This window comes from Carcharodon carcharias, chromosome 29, assembly GCF_017639515.1.
Source record: "Carcharodon carcharias isolate sCarCar2 chromosome 29, sCarCar2.pri, whole genome shotgun sequence".
NCBI lineage: Eukaryota > Metazoa > Chordata > Chondrichthyes > Lamniformes > Lamnidae > Carcharodon > Carcharodon carcharias.
The window spans coordinates 4,421,947-4,441,902 of NC_054495.1; the positions used below are offsets into that span (position 1 = coordinate 4,421,947).

At 47.8% G+C, this 19,956-nt stretch overlaps 1 protein-coding gene across 4 annotated transcripts in view; it reads left to right on the top strand.

Moving 5' to 3' along the window:
* The first annotated feature begins 6,821 nt into the window (after positions 1-6,821).
* The window catches only part of LOC121271028 (nectin-2-like), a 72,942-nt gene continuing 59,807 nt past the window's right edge, over positions 6,822-19,956 (top strand). The window contains exon 1 of one of the 4 annotated variants that reach the window (XM_041176715.1): positions 6,822-6,864. Coding sequence is in view for 2 of the 4 variants with exons in the window: in XM_041176714.1 (XP_041032648.1) it covers positions 7,186-7,228 (43 nt within the window). In the remaining 2 variants the exon portion in view is untranslated. Of the gene's footprint in view, positions 6,865-6,911; positions 7,229-17,450; positions 17,471-19,956 lie in introns of those variants that run through there. The other 3 variants (XM_041176714.1, XM_041176713.1, XM_041176716.1) reach the window with 3 other exon arrangements.

Consider the following 19,956-nt stretch of genomic DNA (forward strand, 5'->3'; position numbering starts at 1 on the left):
GAGCTGCCCCCTGCTCTTCTTCCTAGCAATGGTAGTGAGGTCTTTTGCATCCACCTGTGAGAGTAAATGGGGCCTCAGTAAAATATCCCATCCGACAGTTGGCACCTCCGGGCATGAACAAATAAAGTACTGGGGTTTTTAACCTGTATAGGCTTAAATATATTGAATAATAACTCACGCCATGTAATACTAAACAGGCTGATCGGCAAGATAAAACCACAGAGATAAAAACAAAAAAACTGCGGATGCTGGAAATCCAAAACAAAAACAGAATTACCTGGAAAAACTCAGCAGGTCTGGCAGCATCGGCGGAGAAGAAAAGAGTTGACGTTTCGAGTCCTCATGACCCTTCGACAGAACTTGCGTCCGAGTCCAAGAAAGAGTTGAAATATAAGCTGGTTTGAGGTGTGTGTGTGGGGGCGGAGAGATAGAGAGACAAAGAGGTGGGGGGGGCGGGGGGGGATGTGGTTGTAGGGACAAACAAGCAGTGATAGAAGCAGATCATCAAAAGATGTCAACGACAATAGTACAATAGAACACATAGGTGTTAAAATTAAAGTTGGTGATATTATCTAAACGAATGTGCTAATTAAGAATGGATGGTAGGGCACTCAAGGTATAGCTCTATTGGGGTTTTTTTTTATATAATGGAAATAGGTGGGAAAAAGAAAATCTTTATAATTTATTGGAAAAAAAAGGGAAGGGGGAAACAGAAAGGGGGTGGGGATGGGGGAGGGAGCTCACGACCTAAAGTTGTTGAATTCAATATTCAGTCCGGAAGGCTGTAAAGTCCCTAGTCGGAAGATGAGGTGCTGTTCCTCCAGTTTGCGTTGGGCTTCACTGGAACAATGCAGCAAGCCAAGGACAGACATGTGGGCAAGAGAGCAGGGTGGAGTGTTGAAATGGCAAGCGACAGGGAGGTTTGGGTCATTCTTGCGGACAGACCGCAGGTGTTCTGCAAAGCGGTCGCCCAGTTTACGTTTGGTCTCTCCAATGTAGAGGAGACCACATTGGGAGCAACGAATGCAGTAGACTAAGTTGGGGGAAATGCAAGTGAAATGCTGCTTCACTTGAAAGGAGTGTTTGGGTCCTTGGATGGTGAGGAGAGTGGAAGTGAAGGGGCAGGTGTTGCATCTTTTGCGTGGGCATGGGGTGGTGCCATAGGAGGGGGTTGAGGAGTAGGGGGTGATGGAGGAGTGGACCAGGGTGTCCCGGAGGGAGCGATCCCTACGGAATGCCGATAAGGGGGGTGAAGGGAAGATGTGTTTGGTGTTGCAGTCCTACTCCGGCCCCCTTCCACAACTCTTTCTCCGGTACATCGATGATTACTTCGGTGCCGCTTCATGCTCTCGTCAGGACTTGGAAAAATTTATTAATTTTGCTTCCAATCTCCACCCCTCCATCATTTTCACGTGGTCCATCTCTGACACTTCCTTTCCCTTCCTTGACCTCTCTGTCTCAATCTCTGGTGATAGACTGTCCACCAATATCCATTACAAACCCACCGACTCCCACAGCTATCTCGACTACAGCTCCTCACACCCCGCTTCCTGTAAGGACTCCATCCCATTCTCTCAGTTCCTTCACCTACGTCGCATCTGTTCTGATGATGCTACATTCAAAAACAGTTCCTCTGACATGTCCTCCTTCTTCCTTAACCGAGGTTTTCCACCCACGATCGTTGACAGGGCCCTCAACCGTGTCCGGCCCATCTCCCGCGCATCCGCCCTCACGCCTTCTCCTCCCTCCCAGAAACATGATAGGGTCCCCCTTGTCCTCACTTATCACCCCACCAGCCTCCGCATTCAAAGGATCATCCTCCGCCATTTCCGCCAACTCCAGCATGATGCCACCACCAAACACATCTTCCCTTCACCCCCCTTATCGGCATTCCGTAGGGATCGCTCCCTCCGGGACACCCTGGTCCACTCCTCCATCACCCCCTACTCCTCAACCCCCTCCTATGGCACCACCCCATGCCCACGCAAAAGATGCAACACCTGCCCCTTCACTTCCTCTCTCCTCACCGTCCAAGGACCCAAACACTCCTTTCAAGTGAAGCAGCATTTCACTTGCATTTCCCCCAACTTAGTCTACTGCATTCGTTGCTCCCAATGTGGTCTCCTCTACATTGGAGAGACCAAACGTAAACTGGGCGACCGCTTTGCAGAACACCTGCGGTCTGTCCGCAAGAATGACCCAAACCTCCCTGTCGCTTGCCATTTCAACACTCCACCCTGCTCTCTTGCCCACATGTCTGTCCTTGGCTTGCTGCATTGTTCCAGTGAAACCCAACGCAAACTGGAGGAACAACACCTCATCTTCCGACTAGGGACTTTACAGCCTTCCGGACTGAATATTGAATTCAACAACTTTAGGTCGTAAGCTCCCTCCCCCATCCCCACCCCCTTTCTGTTTCCCCCTTCCCTTTTTTTTCCAATAAATTATAAAGATTTTCCTTTTCCCACCTATTTCCATTATATAAAAAAAACCCACTAGAGCTATACCTTGAGTGCCCTACCATCCATTCTTAATTAGCACATTCGTTTAGATAATATCACCAACTTTAATTTTAACACCTATGTGTTCTATTGTACTATTGTCGTTGACATCTTTTGATGATCTGCTTCTATCACTGCTTGTTTGTCCCTACAACCACACCCCCCCCCCCTCTTTGTCTCTCTATGTCTCCGCCCCCCACACACACACCGTTAAACCAGCTTATATTTCAACTCTTTCTTGGACTCGCACGCAAGTTCTGTCGAAGGGTCATGAGGACTCGAAACGTCAACTCTTTTCTTCTCCGCCGATGCTGCCAGACCTGCTGAGTTTTTCCAGATAATTCTGTTTTTGTTTAAGATAAAACCACAGTTTGATGCACAGAGACAGATTATCTCAGATAGCAACGTCCTTCAGCGTGTGAAAAAAGGCTCAAATACTGCGGATGCTGGAAACCTGAGGTAAAAGCAGAAAACGCTGGAAACACTCAGAAGGTCTGGCAGCATCTGTGGCGAGAGAAGCAGAGTTAACATTTTGAGTCCGCATGACGCTCTGAAGAGCCACACGGACGCGGAACGTTAACTCTGTTTCTCTCCGCACCGACGCTGCCGGACCTGCTGAGCTTTTCCAGCATTTCCTGTTTTCTCCAGCGAGCGTTGGCTGGTCAACTGTGTGAGGATTTCACCGCCGGGTCCAATCATGGTCCTCATCCAATGTACTCATGCCATCCATCACTGGTTTCCACAAGACCCTAGTCTGGTTGAGTCTTGTGCTGTTACCTTTCAATACCTCCACCAGCCCCCTCCCCCCAACTGTACCTTACCCCCACCGAATTTGCAAACAAGATCCTACAACCACCAAAACTTGCATTAAATAGCATCCTTAAGTAAATACTATCACCTTAGGAGCACACCACAGTTTTAAGGGCTGTTTCTCCTTTGAGCAAGAATAATATATTCTTAAAGTAGCAATCTCCGTGGGGCCCACAGCACCATCAAGTAAAATCTTTGCATTTATATAGCACTTTTAATGGCTCCCGCAAACTGGTTCTTCACAGGAATATTATTAAACAAAATTTTGACATTGAGCCACATAAGGTCACAGCAAGCTCCCACAAACAGCAGTGTGATTAACGGCCAGATTATCTGTTTCGGTCACGTTAAATTCACAGTTAACGATTGGCCAGAATACCGGGGTGAAGTCCTCTGCTCTTTGTTGAAGCAGTGGCCTTGGGATCTTCTACATCCATCTGTGAGATGACAGTGCCCGTAACATTAACAATGCAGCACTCCCGCTGGACTGACACTGCAGCGTCAGTCGAGATTTTGATGTTCAGTTTCTGGAGCTTGAATGGTCAAGATGGCTCGACTAGAAATATGGTCCTCTCCAGCTCCTATTTCTTACGTAACCAAATGTCCAGCAACATTTCCAACTGAATAAAAGACACTTAACTTACAGGGAACTGGAAACAAACTTGCTACGGGAAAAAATGATGTTGCATTTCTATAGCACCTTTCGCATCATCAGGCACTTCACAGCCTATGACATACTTTTGTGAAGTTTAGTTTCCGCTACAATGAAGGAGATGTGACATCAAATTTGTGCACAGCAAGATCCCAACAAACACCAAAAAATATTTTTTTAAAAAAAGTTATAAAAGCAAAATACTCTGGATGCTGGAAATCTGAAACAAAAACAAAAATAGCTGGAAAAATTCAGCAAGTCTGACAGCATCTGTGGAGAGGAAGACAGAGTTAATGTTTGGAGTCCTTATGACTCTTCTTCAGAACTGAAGAGAAATAGAAGTGATAGGTGGAGTCAAAGGAGAGATTGCGAAAGATGTCATAGACATAAGGACAAAGGGGTGTTGATGGTGGTGATACTGGCTCAAGGAGGTGCTAATGGTGACATTAAGAATAGAAAGCAGGATGAGCAAGTGACAGATGGCCCTAGTGGGGATGGGGTGGGTGGGGGGAAGGGATCAAAACAGGCTAAAAGGTGGAGATAAAACAATGGATGGAAATACATTTAACAATAATAATAGAAATAGGTGGGAAAAGAAAAATATTTTTAAAAAAATAATTATTAGAAAAAAGGGGATTGAAAAGGGGGTGAGGATGGAGGAGAGAGTTCATGATCTGAAGTTGCTGAACTCAATGTTAAGTCTGGGAGGCTGTAAAGTGCCTAGTCGGAAGATGAGGTGCTGTTCCTCCAGTTTGCGTTGGGCTTCACTGGAATATTGCAGCAAGCCAAGGACAGACATGTGGGCATGAGAGCAGGGTGGCGTGTGAAATGGCAAGGTCTGGGTCATGCTTGCGGACAGACCGAAGGTGTTCTGCAAAGTGGTCACCCAGTCTGCGTTTAGTCTCTCCAATGTAGAGGAGACTTTAAAGTAAATGTTTGCTCTGGGAAACTGGGGAAAACTATTTCCTCACAAACCCTGCTCCCACTCTTCTTCCAACAGTCGCTGTGGGATCTTTGACATTCACCACAGATGGCAGCAGGGCACTTGACTTAATAGTGCATCGCAAAAAATGGCATCTCCAAGAGGGCAGCACTCCCTCAGTACTGGCCCTCATTCAGTGCAGCACCCTCTCAGTGCTGACCCTCTGACAGTGCAGCACTCCCTCAGTACTGGCCCTCTTTCAGTGCAGCACTCCCTCAGTACTGGCCCTCTGACAGTGCAGCACTCCCTCAGTACTGACCCTCTTTCAGTGCAGCACTCCCTCAGTGCTGACTCTCTGATAGTGCAGTACACTCTCAGTACTGACCTTCCAGCAAGGTAGCAGTCCCTCAGTACTGACCCTCTGACAGTGTTGCACTCCCTCAATACTGATCCTCTGACAGTATTGGACTCCCTCAGTACTGACACTCCAACAGTGTAGTGCTCCCTCAGTACTGACCCTCTGACAGTGCAGCTCTTCCTCAGTACTGACCCACTGATAGTGCAGCACTCCCTCAGTACTGGCCCTCTTTCAGTGCAGCACTCCCTCAGTGCTGACTCTCCGATAGTGCAACATGCTCTCAGTACTGACCTTCCAGCAAGGTAGCACTCCCTCAGTACTGACCCTCTGACAGTGTTGCACTCCCTCAATACTGATCCTCTGACAGTGTTGCACTCCCTCAGTACTGACACTCCAATAGTGTAGTGCTCCCTCAGTACTGACCCTCTGACTGTGTAGGTCTCCCTCAGTACTGACCCTCTGACAGTGCAGCACTCCCTCAGTACTGATCCTCTTTCAGTGCAGCACACCCACAGTGCTAACCCTTCGACAGTGCAGCACTCCCTCAGTACTGACCCTTCGACAGTGCGGCACTCCTCAGAACTGACCCTCAGACAGTGCAGCACTGAACTTTGACAGTGCAGCACTCCCTCAGTACTGACCCTCTGAGAGTGCAGCACTCCTCAGAACTGACCCTCTGATGATGCAGCACTCCCTCAGTGCTGACCCTCTGACAGTGCAGCACTCCCTCAGTTCTCACCCTCCGATAGTGTTGCACTCCCTCAATACTGATCCTCTGACAGTGTTGCACTCCCTCAGTACTGACACTCCAACAGTGTAGTGCTCCCTCAGTACTGACCCTCTGACATCGTAGGTCTCCCTCAGTACTGACCCTCCAACAGTGCAGCTCTTCCTCAGTACTGACCCTCTGATAGTGCAGCCCTCCCTCAGTACTGACCCTCTTTCAGTGCAGCACTCCCTCAGTACTGACTCTCTGACAGTGCAGCACTCCCTCAGTACTGACCCTCTTTCAGTGCAGCACTCCCTCAGTACTGACTCTCTGACAGTGCAGCACTACCTCAGTACTGACCCTCTGACAGTGCAGCACTCCCTCAGTACTGACCCTCCGACAGTGCAGCACTCACTCAGTACTGACCCTCCGACAGTGCAGCACTCCCTCGGCCCTGACCCTCCGACAGTGCAGCACTCCCTCAGTACTGACCCTCTGACAGTGCAGCACTCCCTCAGTACTGACGCTCTGACAGTGCAGCACTCCCTCAGTACTGACCCTCTGACAGTGCAGCACTCCCTCAGTACTGACCCTCTGACAATGGAGCGCCCCCGCCACTGGCAATGCTGGACTGGAAATCAGTGAAAACACTGAGATCTCACACAGCAAACAAAAAGGGGACGTTCATTTTGATCACTAATAATTCTGATGAGCAACTCACAGCGAAAAATCCAATAAGACTGATTTTTGTTTTGCATCTTTCTCTTGGCATTTCGCCTGGTTTTCAAAAAAAATATATTGTTTTTTTCTGGTCTGCGTTCAGTTTCCGGGTATGTTGAAGACTCATACGGACTCGAAACGTTAACTGTGCTCTCCTCCGCCGATGCTGCCAGACCTGCTGAGTTTTTCCAGGTATTTCTGGTTTTGTTCCGGGTATGTGTTCCGGGCGTGGGAGGGGGGATGTCAGAGTGACGCTACCCTTTTAAAGGGGCGGAGTAAAGCGCTCGATACTGGGGGTTTTTTCGTGTAGTTTCGAGGACCTTTGGATAGAGAGACAGAGAGAGAGAGAGGGGGCGAGGGAGCGAAAGAGAAAGGAAGGCAGTTTATTCGAAGTGGAGCTTTGGCGAGCTGGCAGAGAGAGAGAGACAGGCGCACGATCGGAGGAGGAAGAATTTTTCTGGACTGCAAGATAGTGAAATACCAACGCCGTGTCAGTTGCACTGCTGTTCGAGCATGGTTACATTGCTTCTCATCGTGTTCCTTAATCTCTGGGCAGGTAGGATTTAAATTTCACCAACAAATCGGCAACATTTAAGCTGTATTGTAACTCTACTCATTGCTGTATGGAGCCACAGTAAAGTAATTTTGATAAGTCGGACTTATTTCAAATAAAATGGCTCCTGTTATGGAATCATTAACAATTCGCCATGTTAGGTGTGGCGTGTACAGGTGCTCTGTGTGTGTGTATTATTTTCGTTGGTGCGGTTATGTCTTAAATTTGGAGGGAGGGAGTTGCATTTACAATGGTTGCACCTCGCCTGGTGTGTGTTTGTGTGAGAGAGAGAGAGAATGTTCTCTCGATTGCAATCCTTTTCTGTCGAAGCAGTCAAATTCTCTGCTCCCCCTCCCTCCCTCCTTAGGTCACTTCTGAACTCAGGCTATTCGTCGTTTAAAGTTACACATATTTGGTGAGCTCGGATTACCCCCGGAGAAGAGACGATGGGTCCTTTAGGTCGAAACCATTTGAAAAGCAACCCCTCCCACTTGTTATTTTTTAAAAAAAACAGATAAATGGTTAGGGACGGTTAGCGAAACCAGCGTGTCCTTTTATGTTGGCACCCGCCTCAACCTTTACAAAGAAAAACAAAAAGGAGCTGCTTTTTTTTCTCCAAAAGGGCGTTTGCTGTTATTGTGCTAAAGGATCTGATTTATTGCGTGTGTGTGTGTGTGTGTCTCTCTCTCTCTCTCTCCCCCTCATAATCATCACTTGATCCACTAAATTTCTCTGGAAAATTCAAGGGAGATTTTTTTTTTTGAATCGACCGAACATTGATCAAGTTTGGAATATGACTTTAGATTCGGGGCGTTTTGCTTTCGAGCGAGGGTCCAGCGCTGGGGTTTCAGTTATGGGGAGACGAGGTGAACCGAATGGCCGCTTATTTCTGAGATTGGAACAGAGCAGGCTGGAGGTGATCAGAATGGAGACATTCTCATGTAATTAGGAAGAATTATTTTCATTCATTGGTAACTAACGGCGGATGAATTTAATCATTGTCAAACACACATACACTTGGTACCCTGAGACTCCACTGTTCTCATTGAAATTCTCATCCTTGTTTTCAAATCCATTCATGGCTTTGCCTCCACCCTATCCCTATAACCTCTTCCAGCCTGCACAAGCCTCCCTATTTCTGTTATCCTCTCCAGCCCCTACAGGCCTCCCTATAATCTCTAACCTCCTCCAGCTTCTACAACCCTCCCTACCTCTGTAACCTCCACCAGTTTCTACAGCCCTCCCTATAATCTCTAACCTCCTCCAGCTTCTACAACCCTCCCTATCTCTGTAACCTCCTCCAGCTTCTACAACCCTCCCTATCTCTGTAACCTCCTCCAGCTTCTACAATCTTCCCTATAATCTCTAACCTCCTCCAGCCTCTACAATCCTCCCTATAATCTCTAACATCCTCCAGCCTCTACAATCCTCCCAATAATCTCTAACCTCCTCCAGCTTCTACAACCCTCCCTATAATCTCTAACCTCCTCCAGCTTCTACAACCCTCCCTATAATCTCTAACCTCCTCCAGTTTCTACAACCCTCCCTATAATCTCTAACCTCCTCCAGCCTCTACAATCCTCCCTATAATCTCTAACCTCCTCCAGCTTCTACAACCCTCCCTATAATCTCTAACCTCCTCCAGCCTCTACAATCCTCCCTGTAATCTCTAACCTCCCCCAGCCTCTACAATCCTCCCTATCTCTGTAACCTCCTCCAGCTTCTACAACCCTCCCTATCTCTGTAACCTCCTCCAGCTTCTACAATCTTCCCTATAATCTCTAACCTCCTCCAGCTTCTACAATCCTCCCTATAACCTCTAACCTCCTCCAGCTTCTACAATCCTCCTTATAATCTCTAACCTCCTCCAGCCTCTACAATCCTCCCTATAATCTCTAACCTCCTCCAGCTTCTACAACCCTCCCTATAATCTCTAACCTCCTCCAGCCTCTACAATCCTCCCTGTAATCTCTAACCTCCCCCAGCCTCTACAATCCTCCCTATCTCTGTAACCTCCTCCAGCTTCTACAACCCTCCCTATCTCTGTAACCTCCTCCAGCTTCTACAATCTTCCCTATAATCTCTAACCTCCTCCAGCTTCTACAATCCTCCCTATAACCTCTAACCTCCTCCAGCTTCTACAATCCTCCTTATAATCTCTAACCTCCTCCAGCTTCTACAACCCTCCCTATCTCTGTAACCTCCTCCAGCTTCTACAATCTTCCCTATAATCTCTAACCTCCTCCAGCCTCTACAATCCTCCCTATAATCTCTAACATCCTCCAGCCTCTACAATCCTCCCAATAATCTCTAACCTCCTCCAGCTTCTACAACCCTCCCTATAATCTCTAACCTCCTCCAGCTTCTACAACCCTCCCTATAATCTCTAACCTCCTCCAGTTTCTACAACCCTCCCTATAATCTCTAACCTCCTCCAGCCTCTACAATCCTCCCTATAATCTCTAACCTCCTCCAGCTTCTACAACCCTCCCTATAATCTCTAACCTCCTCCAGCCTCTACAATCCTCCCTGTAATCTCTAACCTCCCCCAGCCTCTACAATCCTCCCTATCTCTGTAACCTCCTCCAGCTTCTACAACCCTCCCTATCTCTGTAACCTCCTCCAGCTTCTACAATCTTCCCTATAATCTCTAACCTCCTCCAGCTTCTACAATCCTCCCTATAACCTCTAACCTCCTCCAGCTTCTACAATCCTCCTTATAATCTCTAACCTCCTCCAGCCTCTACAATCCTCCCTATAATCTCTAACCTCCTCCAGCTTCTACAACCCTCCTTATAATCTCTAACCTCCCCCAGCCTCTACAATCCTCCCTATAATCTCTAACCTCCCCCAGCCTCTACAATCCTCCCTATCTCTGTAACCTCCTCCAGCCTCTACAACCCTCCCTATTCCTGTAACCTCCTCCAATTCATTCCATCATTGATGGCCATGCCTTCAACTGCCTGCGGCCCTAAGCTCTGGAATTCCTTCCCTAAACCTCTGTGCCTTTGTCTCTTTCTGAAGTGGTTGAAAACCTCCCTCTTTAACCAAGCTTTTGTTCACTTGCCCTAATATCTCCTCCCACCCCCCCCCCCTCCTCCCTTGAGGGCTCATAGCCAAATTCAGTTGCCACTCATGTGAAGCACCTTGGTTCCCCTATGCTAAAGACACTAGGTAAATGCAGGTTGTTGTTGACATTAAAATGATTGAACCATAGAATCATACGACACTAGCTTTTAAAAGGTCAAGTGGATAAATTTTTTTCTAGTGTTGGGAATGGGTGTTCAGGGGGCACAAGCGCCAGTAGCAACAATGGGGAAAAGGCTGGTCCAGGTGGGGTCATGTGACTTCCATCGATACTAAATGTCTCACTGGAATCAGAAGGTGACGTTGTCCAAGTGAATTGGGTTCTCTTATCATGTGATAAAATGTTAATGGAGTCATTGACTATAATCATTGCAATCAATCTCTACCTACTAGTCTACAACAGGGACAAAGATATGGAAATTCCCCAGTGGGTGAAGCTTTGGAAACCATTGGTCCAAAAGTCACCTGTCTCTCCTAAACATGTTACACACGCCTCAGGTCATGTCTGAAATGACTCAGGCTGGATCCCAAAACTTTGTTTTCAGAAATAATTTAATTTAATTTGCCCCTCCCTCCCAGATACAATCAGACATTTGATCTGCAGGAAGAGATTGTATGAACAAAGGACGTAAGATTCTTGGGAAGCTGAGGAATTTTCGCTGGCATGCACTTGTGATGAATGCACTTGTGCCTTACTGTCAACCCAGTCTAATTTAGGCATGGTAAGGGTGTGGTAGTTGGGTGTGTGTCTAGATGAAGGAGTCTACAGGAACACATTCCATGTGCAATTTTTTTAAAAAAGGCTTAAATCATTTGGTTTTTAATGTGACCTTTGTTTCATTGGATAGCACCACCTCCAGAGGTCATGGGTTCAAGCCCCATTTGAGAGACTAGAGTATAAGATCTAGGCTGACAGTGGCAGCGCTGAGGAAGTGCAGCACTGTCTGATTTGCCGTCTTTTGAACAAGACATTTAACTGCGGCTCCGGTTGCCTCCTCGGGTGGATGTTAATGACCCCATGACCGCTGTTGGAAGAGCGCAACACAAGAACGCAAACTAGGAGCAGGAGTGAGCCATTCAACTTCTCAAACCCGCTCCTCCATCCGATTAAAGATCGTGGCTGGCCTGATTGTGGCCTCAACTCCACTTTTCTGCCTCTCCCTCATAACCCTGGACTCCCTTGTCGATCAAAAATCTGCCTAATTCAGCCCCGAATCTAGTCAATGACCCAGTCTCCACTGCTCTTCTGGGGAGAGGATTTCACAGGCTAATGACCCACTGAGAGAAAAAAAATTTCCCCTCACCCATCTTAAATGGGAGACCCCTAACATGGGGAGACGGTGGTGTAGTGGTAATGGTCATTGGATTTGTAATCCAGAGGCCGCAGGCTAACGCTCTGGGGACATGGGTTCAAATCCCACCATGGTAGCTGGTGGAATTTAAAAAATTCAATTAATAAAATCTGGAATTGAAAGCCAGTCTCGTGACCGCACAACTATCATCGATTGTTGTAAAAACCCATCTGGTTCACTGCCCTATCTGCTGTCCTTACCCAGTCTGGCCTACATGTGAGCCCAGACCCACAGCACATGCCCTCTGAAATGGCCTCGCCACTCAGATGCCAAGGCGACTTGCCACCACCTTCTCAAGGGCAGTTAGGGTTGGGTAAATAATGCTGACCTTGATGGCGACATCCACGTCCCTAGTTCCGGACTCATTCTGTCAGCATCCACCCTACCAAATTCCCTCAGGATCTTTATTGGATTAAATAGGAGTGGTGGGGGGCAGGGGGAGGGTAGTTCTCTCTGACATCCTGTGTCCAATATTTATTGGTCAATTGAAGTCACTTAACAACCAGATAACCTGTTTTTAAATCACGTTGTTGTCTGTGGGATCTTGCCCTGCGCAGATTGGCTGCTGTGTTTCCTGCCATACAATGGTGAGCACTCTTACAGAAAGTACGTCATTGCCTGTGAAATGCATAAGAGACATGAAAGGTGACATAGAAATGCAGCTCTTTTATACAAAACTCGGGTCCCATTCGACTGTGCTTGACTTTCACATCAATCACCGTGGATCTGTCTGCAATCTGATGCTTGAGTGGATGGGAGGGCGGGAGTGCAGTGGTAGTGTCACTGGACTAGTACTCCAGGGGTAATGCTTTGGGGACCCGGGTTTGAATCCCACCACGGTTGAAATTTGGATTCAATAAAAAAAGTAAAAGTCTAACAGTGACCATGAAACCATTGTCAATTGTTGTTTTAAAAACCCATCTGGGTCACTAATGCCCTTTAAGGAAGGAAATCTGCTGGCCTCACCTGGTCTGGCCTACATGTGACACCAGGCCTACAGCAATGTGGTTGACCCTTATATGCCCTCTGAAATGGCCGAGCAAGCCACTCAGTTCTCAAGGGCAGTTGGGGATGAGCAATAAATGCTGGCCCAGCCAGCAGCTCATCCCTGCTCTCCGAGGGAATGTTTCTGTTTTCCCCATCAATGAGGCTTAAACCTCATCAGAACAGTTTGAGAATTGCAATTGAGTACTTTTTTTTGGGGGGGGGTGGTGCAGGGGGGAAGGAAGGAACATTGGTTTCAGTTTTAAAAAAAAAATGACCATGAAGATGCTGAATTGTTGTTTAAAAACCCAATTAGCCCCTTTTTTAGGGAAGGAAATCTGGGCATCCTTCCCCGGCCTGGGCAGGAGGTTGGGTGGGGGGGTGGGGGGTGGGGGGGGGTGCTCTAGACCCACATTAATGTGGTTAATTCTCAACTTGCCTTCTGAAAGGGCAAAGTCCGCTACCAGTGGCTCAAGGAAAGAGTTCAGCACTGACTTCTCAAGGGGCAGTTGTGTGGGGGGGGGGGGATGAACAATATATGCCAGCCTTGCCCACGTCCCAACAGTGAATAGAGCACGAATGGTTGTGCGACCACTCCGATGGTTACAAGGTGACTTTTCCACTTTTAAGTCCAATTTTGGCCTCCAGTTTCTTTTCTCCCTTTTCCGATTTCCGTCCCTCCTAGTCATCACCTATCAGTCCGACCTGTATGTCGACGTACTGCCCACCTCCAACTCTGCCCCCCGGATGAATCTGTGGAAGAGGTTACATTTCCACAGCTGAAAGAAAGTGCTCGACAACAGTGGCTGCACTTCCAGTGTAGGAAAACGTGCATTTGCACATGTACGCGTCAATCCTCCCCTTAAATGTGTCAGTGCTTACTCTTTCAGCTTCAGCCATTCTATGTGAGTTCCACATTCTCACCGTGCTCTGTGTAAGGAAATCCTGCTCCCCCCCAAACATCCCTCCTTTGGTTTGTTAGTAAATCTGTTTCCCACAACCATCTCTTCATCCCTTCTTTTTTTTTAAACATCTCAATCTTCCTCTTTTATCCTCCCTTTTCCAGAGAAAATACTCCAACCTGCTCGACCTCTCCTACTGCACTCTCTCAAACTTCCTAAGTCTTCTGTGCACTTTGGCCACTGCTTCAGTATCCTAATTTGGTAATATGAGGACTAGAGCGGCACACAGTTGTGCAGACGTGGATGTTGATTCTAGGAAAGGGCGCAGGAAGAGATTTCCCAGAATGAGCCGAGGGACTTCAGCTCGTGTGGAGAGACTGGAGAAGCCGGGATTGTTCTCCTTGGAGCAGAGAAGGATAAGGGGGAGATTTTAAAAAGAGATTTTTTTTTTTTTTAAAGTTGGCAGAGTGGTTGGGGAGAAATTGTTTCGACTGGTAACCATGAGGACAAAGATTTCAAACAATTAGTAAAAGTGGGGGAGCTGGGGAGATGTGTGTTTTTTCACGCAAGCTGTTGTGATCTGGAAGGCGCTGTCTGAAAAGGGCGGTGGAAGCAGATTCAGCAGGGACTTTCAAAAGGGGAATTGGATAAATAGTTGGAGAAAATCTGGGAATAACTGGGGATAACCCTTTTCAAGAGCTGACCCAGGCACAATGGGCCAAATAGCTTCCTGAGCTGTATCATTTTATATTTTCACTACCTATCTTGCAGCACTGTAGAAGGCCCAGACTGGATGACCCCACTAACTGAGAACAATGGAAGGGAAGATGGGAGTAGCTTGAGAAGTTGGGCGATTATTATTACGTACAAAGCTTTGGTTAGATACATGTCTGGGGTAACTGCGTTCTGGCCTGGGCGCTGCACCTCCAGAAAGGAGATATTGGCCTTGGAGGGGATGCATCACAGATTGACCAGAACGATACAAGGGGGTGCTAAAAAAGTTAAATTACAAGGGCAGGTGGCACAGGCTTGTCATGTTCACTCAAATATAGAAGGTTAAGGGGTGATCTAATTAATGTGCTTAAGATGATTAAAGGATTCGATTCGAGAAACTAATTCATCTGGCTGGGGAGGAGTTGGATTTTTGTTGGGTGAAGGGCTTAAGGGTTCTGGAGGCAAGGTACATAGATGGGGGGGCTAAGATACAGATCAGATCTCATTGACTGACTGAAGGGCCCTCCTCTTGCTCCTGTGTTAAGTTACAGGCAAGACCTGTGGACGTGAGGGGTGACAGAGGAAAGCTTGACTACTTAGCCTGTGTGTGCGCGCGCCTGTGTAATGAGAAGCATCAGCTCCTACAGATAGCAATCAATAATTGTGATGGGTTGGTGGATCAGTCTGTTTTTGAACCTGCTGACTGTAACCCATGGCAGGCCTGAGGGTTAAATTGATTAAGCCGCACTCACAACCACAACTCCCACCTGTCAGCAGCTGGTTCGACTGCGGTTAGAGAGGCCTGAATGTGACCACATGGTGTTCACAGCAGAAGAAACAAAACTCTGGTTGAAGCGGAAAGGCATCTTAAAAAATGAAAGTCGGGTGGATATCGATGCTTATTTGATAGTTTACAGAAACCACACACTCCAAAATCAGCTGCAAATGTTGTTACATTGCATTTGTATAGCCCCATTCACATAACAAAACCTGCTTTCGAACAAAATTTGATGTGAACCAATTATTAGAACAGGTGACCTAAAGCTTAGATAAAGAGGTGGGTTTTAAGGAGCATCTTAAAGGAGGAGAAAGAGAGAGAGAGAGAGAGAGAGAGATGGAGGGAATTCCAGAGCTTGGGGCCCCAGACAGCTGAAGGCCAATGGTGGAGTGATGGAAATTGGGTGGGAGGGGTGCTAATTGTGGGGGGGGCGCAGGTGCAGGTGGGTAGTGGAGTGCAAGCTATAATTCTGAAAAGTTTAACAGGAGTGTGGCTTGGGCTGAGTGGTGATGCCTCCCATGAACAAATAGCTTTTCAGAATGCAACTATAACAAGTTGTGAGGCAGAGACAGGGAGGAGGTCATCCTGCCCCTCGGGCCTGTTCAGTCAGGCTGTGGATGACCTGCAACTCGGCCCCATTAGCCCGTATCCTTCAGTCGTCTTGTTGAACAAAAGTCTATTGTGCTGGGATAGTTAAGGCAGGGCACTGGATTCGGTTTGAGGAAGAGTTAAATGGTGGGGTTGGGGGTTTTAAAATGATGCAATGAAATGGGCTCTGTCACGTGGCTTCAGAAAAGATGGGCAGGCTTGCGTTTACGTAGTTCCTTGCTCCAGCCCGGAATGTCCCGAAGGGCTTTGCAGCCAGTGAAATGTCACCAACGAAGCAATGTAGGAAACGCGGCAACCAATTTGCCTGCAGCCAGCTCCCAAAAATCAGATTTTTTTTGTTAGTGATGATGGTTGAGGGATAAATATTGGGCTGCAGGACAGTGGGGAGATGTTGCCTTGTTCTTTCCAAATGGTATCGAGGTATTTCACATCCAGCTGAGAGAATGGGCCTGAGGCCTTAGCTTAATTTCACCGATGATGGCTGATAAGCACTTGGTGAGGATCCCTCAGCCAATGTTGTACTGGTTTTGTGTATTATTTAGGCAGTTCCAACTCCGTTTACCATGACCCCGGTTTCCGTGTGCTCCTTACCAGGGTCAAAGGCTTCGCATCCCAGGGAACAGCGTGTCTGATGAGAGCGAGGTTGGGGGAGGGATGTGCGATAGATGTATTATCGATTGTCTGTTAATGAGATGTTGCACTTTATAAACACCGCACCTAATTTAATCCTGTTCACAGGGCACGATTTGCTTTGGTAGATGGGAGGGGGTGCGGTTTGTCCCATTTCAGAATTTTAACAGAAGTCTGGCTGACTCCCCCAACCGCCGCCCCCCCCCCCCCCCAATTTTTTTTCCCTTTCTCCCTCCTCTACCGCCTCCTTCCTTCCTCTCTCTCTACCCCTGCCCCCTGCACCAGTACAGTGTTGGAGCTCCTGTCACTGAGCTAGGGATCAATTAAGTGCGCATGGGCTAGGTTTTGAATCTGGGATCTTACTGTTCTGCGTGTAGCTCAGGGCCGCTCTTGGTAAAACTGATGGAGGGACAGGTCTGCGGTAAGTCAGAGGCTCCTCTTGATGCAGCCTGATCAGGCAAGTGTCGCCCTAAGCGAGTCAACATCAGTCATCTTCGTAGCGAGAGGTCAGGCTGATCTCGGAAATGTGACGGCCTGGTGGTTTTGTGCAGTGAGAGCGTTAGTCCTTTTTTTTGGAGGGGCCATATCTCCGATTGCAGTGTGGTCAAATGAGACAATTGCTAAATCCTGTCCTGATATAACTGCTGAGCGTTTCGGGCCCCGGTTCAAAAGAAAGCAGAATAAAAATACTTGGGGGAAAACTCAGCAGGTCTGACCGCATCTGCAGAGAGGAAAACAGTTACCGTTTCGAGTCCGTATGACTGTTCAACAGAACTAAGTAAAAATAGAAAAGATTTTTTTTTGGATTTCCAGCATCTGCAGTTTTTTGCTTTTATCAAAAGAAAGCAATACTGGCAGCTGAAGAAGAGTGGTCATAATATTACGAAAGGGCTTCCTGCACAGAAAGAGGCTATTCAGCCCAAAAGCCAAATGGCCTCTTCCTGGGTTATGATTCTATGACCATTAGGCACCTGGCTCTAAGATTAAAAACCATTAATGGGAAACAAAAACAGAATTACCTGGAAAAACTCAGCAGGTCTGGCAGCATCGGCGGAGAAGAAAAGAGTTGACGTTTCGAGTCCTCATGACCCTTCGACAGAACTCAAGTTCTGTCGAAGGATCATGAGGACTCGAAACGTCAACTCTTTTCTTCTCCGCCGATGCTGCCAGACCTGCTGAGTTTTTCCAGGTAATTCTGTTTTTGTTTTGGATTTCCAGCATCCGCAGTTTTTTTTGTTTTTATAACCGTTAATGGGAGGCTGGTCAGGTGGAAGCTGTGCACACATGGGGCTGGACAAGTTTGGATGAAGTAACTCTGGGCCTGACTTCTGACCTTTATTATCTCTGCAACAACAACAATCTGCATTTACACAGTGCCTCGAGCTCAGGAAAACCTCCCAAGGCTCTTCACAGGAGCATTAATCTGAAACCAAGCTGCACCCGATGTTAAGATAGCTACGAGGTAAGTTTCAAGGAACGATTAACAGAGGAGAAGGACACTCAGCTTAAACCTGCGGCTGTACTACACGGTGTCTACTGGCTGGAGGGCGTTAAAATCTCGCCCCCCTCCCCCATCAATACCTGTGTAGTCATGTATTCCCCAAGATGAGCTTACTGTATGGATTCTTTGTGAATACATGTAGAAAGGATTTACTAAGCTGCAGCTCATTCACATCATTGTGCTGGCTGCAAAACTGGACAAATAATTGGCTCTGGAGTGCAGCTACTGTGGAATTTTCTGGGGGGGGAGGGGGGTGCTGGTTAGCTCAGTTGGTTGTGGTGCAGAATGATGCCAACGATGTGGATTCTGTCCCTGTACCAGCTGTGGTAGCTCATGGAGCCCTGCTTCCTGACCTTGCCCTACACTTGATAGGGAGTGGCACTCCTCAAGTTACAGCCACATGTCTCAGTCAGCAGAGAGCGATGCCTATGGCCCTGTGTGGGCTACAGCTAATTACTCGCGGATCTTCCTTGGAGTGACTGTATCAAAGCCAAGGGGTTCATATGTTGGATGGAGGTGGCTGTTCTTACTGCTGAAGGGTGGCATTTATTGCTCATCTCTAGTTGTCCATGCATAGGCGCTGGTAGACATGCAATGAGTATCTTGAGCAGAAGGATCGCCCTTGCCCCTCGTCCTTTGTGTGTCTCCACCCCCCCCCCCACCCCACCCTCTCCCCTGCTGTCCCTACTTCTCAGTCTTGAGCTAGCCAGCCTGTGAAATAATAAGCAAGCGTGTTCCTCCTAAAATGATATTTTTGGATCCGACTGCGCTCACCCAACCAGTCTTCAAGTTAAAAGTGGTGTTTATTTTCACTGGAGATTGCAAAACTGTCAGGCTGCTTGTTAAAGGAAAATTGAGAAACAGATTATCTTAAAATATAATGGGACTTGAAATCAGCTGAGAACTGGGTGTGATACAGTTGGATAATAATAACAATTGTTGGTCAGGTTACAGTGAGGTAACAATATTCCGTATCATTTTTGGGTGTTTTTCCTTTTGAGAAGATGTTCATGCGAGACGACAGTGCGTGAGAGCTTTGTCAGAACCAAACCCTTCACCCAAGGGATGTCAGTTATGAGGATTGGGACAAGAAACTGGCGATCTCCTCTTGGCTTGTTGTAATGAAGAGATGAGCTGATGAGAGTGGCCAGAATTGATAAGTGCTGTGCTGGTTAAGTAGGGGATATTTTCACTAGTCGGTGACTAACGACAGATAAATTTAAGGTAATTAAATGCAGTCATAGACACCTTGTGTCTACAATGCCCTAACACTCTGCACTGGTGCCTCACCTTGGTCTCTGTAAACTTGAACCCATCCAAATCTCTGCTACCCCAAATCCTAACTCAGACCAGGTTCTGTTCATTCATCACATTACACTGGGCTCACTGACCTACATCAGCCACCTAGTCTGGCAATGCCTCAATTTCTCAATTTCATCTTGGCTTCTAAGTCCCTTATCTTTATATCCTCCTCCAGCCCCTACAGCCCTCCCTATCTCCGTAACCTCCCCCAGCCCCTACAACCCTCCCTATCTCTGTAACCTTCTCCAGCTCCAAGACCCTCCCTATCTCTGTAACCTCCTCCAGCCCCTACGACCCTCCCTATCTCTGTAACCTCCTCCAGCCCCTACAACCCCCCCCCATCTCTGTAACCTTCTCCAGCCCCTACAACCCCCCCCATCTCTGTAACCTTCTCCAGCCCCTACAACCCCCCCCATCTCTGTAACCTTCTCCAGCCCCTACAACCCCCCCCATCTCTGTAACCTTCTCCAGCCCCTACAACCCCCCCCATCTCTGTAACCTCCTCCAGCCCCTACGACCCTCCCTATCTCTGTAACCTCCTACAGCCCCTACCACCCTCCCTATCTCTGTAACCTCCTCCAGCCCCTACCACCCTCCCTATCTCTGTAACCTTCTCCAGCCCCTACAACCCCCCCCATCTCTGTAACCTTCTCCAGCCCCTACAACCCCCGCCATCTCTGTAACCTTCTCCAGCCCCTACAACCCCCCCCATCTCTGTAACATTCTCCAGCCCCTACAACCCCCCCCATCTCTGTAACCTCCTCCAGCCCCTACAATCCCCCCATCTCTGTAACCTCCTCCAGCCCCTACAACCCTCCCTATCTCTGTAACCCCCTCCAGTCCCTACGACCCTCCCTATCTCTGTAACCCCC